The sequence below is a fragment of the Littorina saxatilis genome, linkage group LG4, assembly GCF_037325665.1.
Source record: "Littorina saxatilis isolate snail1 linkage group LG4, US_GU_Lsax_2.0, whole genome shotgun sequence".
Lineage (NCBI taxonomy): Eukaryota > Metazoa > Mollusca > Gastropoda > Littorinimorpha > Littorinidae > Littorina > Littorina saxatilis.
This window is the reverse complement of record NC_090248.1, coordinates 51,960,796-51,965,828: the sequence shown is the minus strand read 5'-3', so window position 1 is coordinate 51,965,828 and position 5,033 is coordinate 51,960,796. Positions and strand designations below refer to the sequence as shown.

The following is a 5,033-nucleotide window of genomic DNA, read 5'->3' as shown; positions in this document are numbered from 1 at the left end:
GCCAAAGGGATTGAAAATTTGATAAACAATCCCAATACACCCTGTCTCTATAGCCGCTCTCAGCACGTAGGCAGCGCGGTGGAAAGAACCGAGTTTACTCAGGGCATTTTTGGGCATGATTTCTCTGTGTTTGTTTGCCGGACGGTTAGAGGCCGGCATATGATTTCATAGAACTGAGCCGTTCTGTCATTTCAGTTTGAAGCAATAAATCGCTATTGAATCAGTGCCGCGTTGAGATTTGTTCTTGATGAACCAGGCGACCAGTTGCATGCATGCCGCAACTGAGCCGACGACGGGCCTTGCATGTACATGTAATGAAACTGTGCTAACGCTGAGGTGTATTTGTTTTAAACAGCCTTTTATTCAAATTCATTACATTTACATCTCATAGATTTATGAAAACAAAAACACGCATACGGCTTAAAGTGGTGTATTCAAAGCAGGCTTACAAGAGATAAATATGCAAATAGAAACAGTCTGGTTATTGCACAATACACAAAACCAGTCTGTCAGTTTAAGACAAAGGTTTTATCCAAATTAGAAGAACTGAAGGAAAAATAACCACACATTAATTATGCTTATAGGCCACTGTGGCACTGCAGCTATAGCGGGCCCAGGTGAAACAATAGGTTTAAATATCCCGGCGTCATCGGTCGACTGTGACATGCATGCTGTTTCCGGGCGGCGTGACTGCTCTGGGTATAAAAGCTATTTCAGTCCAGTTTACTCGATGTGAAACTAACCCTTTAACACATGTACAGTTATTTCAAGTGCACAAGACTGTTGTTGAGTCTTTAAGCCTCAAAGCTATTTCTAGTCAGTTGATGTGACGTTCCCTTTTCTCAGAGTTATTTCACGTTGAGAAGTTTTACACAAAGAGCCAGACGTTACTGGACCTATAGACAGATACGATGATAATCAACGCGGGACAGTGAATGATGTTCTATGATGTTGCACGGTGTGTATTTTGGAAACAAATCGTGACAGCATGGCCTACAGTTCGTCTAGAATTTAGCTGTTGCTGCTGAGGCATACGACACGCTTTTAATGTTACTTGCATTGGCTTCGGAATGAGGTCTATATGCAGAGAGCGACCCGCGTTGGTTGACTTCCGTTCCCCGCATGCAGCTACTTGAAATTTAAATTCTAAGAACTGCGCCGCAACAGAAGACTCTAACTTATACAACTCTAAGTTGTATATATCAATTAAGTTGATTAATGGGATAGCGCTTCGTTTGGCCAAAAAAGAGAAGAAGAATGGTTTGTTACAAGTTTAAGGAACGTTTAATTTGAGACAAAACGAAACATTCACGACTGCCTTCGTCGTCCCTGCTTACACATAATTAAGCCAGGCTATTTCCAGGCTATTTGACAGTCCGTGGCGGCTATCAAATAAATGAGAAAATGAAAGTTTTACGCCCTCACGGCAAAGCCATTAGGGGCATGTTACACGGGAAATCCCGGCTTTGTATGAAAAAAAAAAAAAAAAAAAAAAAAAAAAAAATACAAATATTCCAGCGCGAGAAGCAAGCACTGTCCCTTTAAATACAAAAGCCAGACTATTTCCAGCATGGCAGTGGCTCTGGCTATCAAATGTTGTTCTGCTACGTGGCCAAGGGTAAACAGGTCACGTAATTGTCAACACGCACGGCAACCAGCCCCCACTACCATTACCACTACTCAGTGTCAAAGCCTGTAGCTGTGATGGCGGGGGAAAAGCAGGGCCGGGGTTAGGGTTAATACATGTACTCTGTTTGATGTGTTGTGTTTGTGTTGGTCTTCTCGTTATGTCAATATTCATTTTGTGTCGTGGCATAGTGACTGAAGTGTTGTGAAATCGCTGACTGACTAGTGTATGCTGTTGTGCTGAATGTGATCTGTGGTCTAGCAGCGTATGCCACTTTGGGATATCTGGAAGTGGGTGGGTGGGGGGGTGTGTGTTCGTTGGCGGGGAGAAAACAAATGCTAGTATTTATCTAAGTAAATAGTTTGCACAGCTGTCAACGATAGCTTGCGCATACACACCAAATCAAACACAAACGCAAAAACACACACACATAAATACACACGCACGCACACACACACACACACCTTATACAGTCACATTATTTATTCACGAGCGTGGGTTCAGAAAAACTGAAATGTTTCCGCGTGAAAACAGATTCCCGCGTACAAGCGAAATACTGACACATGTAAACCAATATGTACACAACACTAACATTCAAGGATATATAAAAAATAGCGCATCTCAAAAAGAATTTCTTCTCAAAATACTACTCCCGTCAACTTGATGACAGTCTCAGGACTGACAAATTCAAAACATGCAATGCCTCATAAATCTGACAAGAGACAGAACAGAATCAGGTAACTGAACCCCAGAATCTGTTATAAAAACTTGCAGTGCTCTTGCTTTGGATGCGATCATATCCCTTCATTAACAGGTCCATAAAATGATGTTAATACATAACCATAACAAAACGTTAATACATAACCATACACACCTACTTGAATAATATACACAATGTATGATATAAAAAATACCAGGACTGGTAATTTCTCCAGAATAGCTGCCCAAAGGAATTCAGAAAAACACCACAAGCCACTTGCAGCGGAATATACACATCAACATTACAACCCAGGCGACACTACAAATCAGCCATGCACCACCCATCCCATTCTTCAAAGGGATCAGTCGTCATTGGAGTCATCAGACACAAATCCTGGTAACTCGGAGTCAACGGCGGCGAAGAACTCCTCCCGAGCCTCGGGGTCTTCAAAGTCCTCCCTGTCCCTCTCCTCCTCTTCTCTATTTTCCTCTGTGACGTCAGACAAGTCCTGTGGTATGTACATCATCGCAGCCGTGACGTCACTAGCAAGAGATCGTAAAAGAGCTGATGATGCACCTCCAGACCCTGGGAGACCAGATGTCACGTCACTTGATTGTACCTGGTCCGATCCTACATCCCCAGATCGTGGAAGTCCCGACGAGGCATCCTTAGACCTTGCGAAAACAAACGATGAGCCGGCTTCTTCTCCCGGTAAAAGATCTGACGACCTATCACGAGAATGAGAACGACCCGACGGCATATCTCTAGACCCTAAAATCCCAGACGTGCTATCTCCTGCTGGTGAACGATCAGAAGAAATGTCTTCAGACCCTGCACATATCGATGGTAAATCTCCAGACCCAGTTGCACCATTTCCAGATCGCGAAGGATCCGATGAAGGGTCTTCATATGACGGCTGAGCTATTGGAGAACTTGCCTGGATGCCTTGTGAGTAGGATGAGGTCTTGCGGAAAGCCATGCAGTGCAGATGCTCCAGCTTGATGTACCGCCAGCGACTGAAGCCCAGGGACTCGATGGCTGTCTTCCAGCTGCGTATCATCGGGGCGTTGCAATGCTGGCTGCAAAACAGTACCACAATGATGACTTTCAGAATTTGAAGCAACCCTTTAAACGATAATGTTGCTGTCCGGTTTGGGGTTGTGTTATTCGGTGGGTGATGGATTTGTGCGAGTGTCTAGGGACTCTCGCTGTTGTGGTGTGTGTTTGTTTCTTTGTGTGTGTGTGTGTGTGTGTGTGGGTGTGTGTGTGTGTGTGTGTGTGTGTGTGTGTGTGTGTGTGTGTGTGTGTTTGTGTGCGTGCGTGTGTGTGTGCGTGCGTGTGTGTGTGTGTGCGCTTGTGTGAGTGTTTTCGCGTGTGTGCGCGTTTTTGCGTGTGTGTATGTTTTCGCGTACGCGCGAGCCTGTGTTAAAGGGAAGTGAATGGAGAGTTGGAGCTTGGAGTAAAGTGCGGAATAGCCGGATTAGCAGACTAAACTAATCTTATAGATCGTTGCAAAATTTGGCCCAACACAATGGCAGAAATAACAAGTAGGTCAAGGGTATTTGGGTAAAGTTTCACGGCTAAGATATCCAGCGGAATGACAAACGATGCAGTAAACAAAGACCGGGACGGGACAAGAGGAAACCAGCACTCGCCACTGAAAGCCGGCGAAGTGGCATGCTCAACAGTCACAGATCCATAGATACACACACACACACACACACACACACACACACACACATACACACACACACTTACACACACACACACTTACACACACACCACTAATCCCCCCGCCCCTTCCCCCCTACCCCTTGGTCGACACCTTCATTCAGACCAACGACCATCATTCCTGCTTTTTACCTATCTCTGTCTCTCTCTGACACACACACACGCACGCACGCACACACACACTTACACACACTTACACACACACACACACTCACTCACTCACACACACACACTCACACACACACACACACACACACACACCACCACCACCACCACCACCACCACCACCATACACGCACTAAACCCCCAACCCAACCTTTTTGAATCGGGCGTGACGATGACCAAGAGACCGTCACGCTGAAGCAACTGGTGCGCCCTGACGCAGCATAGCCAGCGCTGCTCTGCGGCGGGCAGGTATTCCAGCAGCAGACAGAAGACGACCACGTGGAAACAGCAGGCAGGGAGGGACTCAATAGGGCTGGACAGGGACCCCAGGTAGGTCTCCAAAGCCTGGGGACTCTGCTGCAGCGGAGCGGTTGTGCGGAGGTTCAGAAAATCGCATTGATGTACGGACTGTAAAACGATGAAGGTTACACGCTTAATGTGGATGCCACCATATATTTGTGGAATGCCGCTATAGATGCATAAAAGCAAATTTTAACAGCACATACATATTTATCAAACAAACAAAACCGCCAGAGATGTTGTATATTAGAAACACTGTCCACTGTATGTCAGAAGTATTTGTATTTTGTAAAAAGAAAAAGAGAAAAAAGAAAACAAAAAGGAATTTGTGAAAATTGAAATAAATTAAACGCCCACGTAATGTACTCCAACAACAACCCCAAGTTAATGTTGCTTTTTCGACCTCAAGTGGGAAAAGAATTAATGTTGACGAGAAAACCAAAGCTGGTCAAGGCAATACAGAATGATGAAGGAAATTTACTGTGCAAACAACTCTAAATATGGCAAAAG

At 45.0% G+C, this 5,033-nt stretch overlaps 1 protein-coding gene across 1 annotated transcript in view; it reads right to left on the bottom strand.

Moving 5' to 3' along the window:
- Positions 1-2,077: 2,077 nt before the first annotated feature.
- The window catches only part of LOC138965044 (S-adenosylmethionine sensor upstream of mTORC1-like), a gene marked incomplete in the record, with an annotated part of 14,333 nt that continues 11,377 nt past the window's right edge, over positions 2,078-5,033 (bottom strand). Inside the window, 2 exon segments of the mRNA XM_070337173.1 lie at positions 2,078-3,406; positions 4,375-4,631. Of these exon segments, the coding sequence (XP_070193274.1) occupies positions 2,689-3,406; positions 4,375-4,631 (975 nt within the window).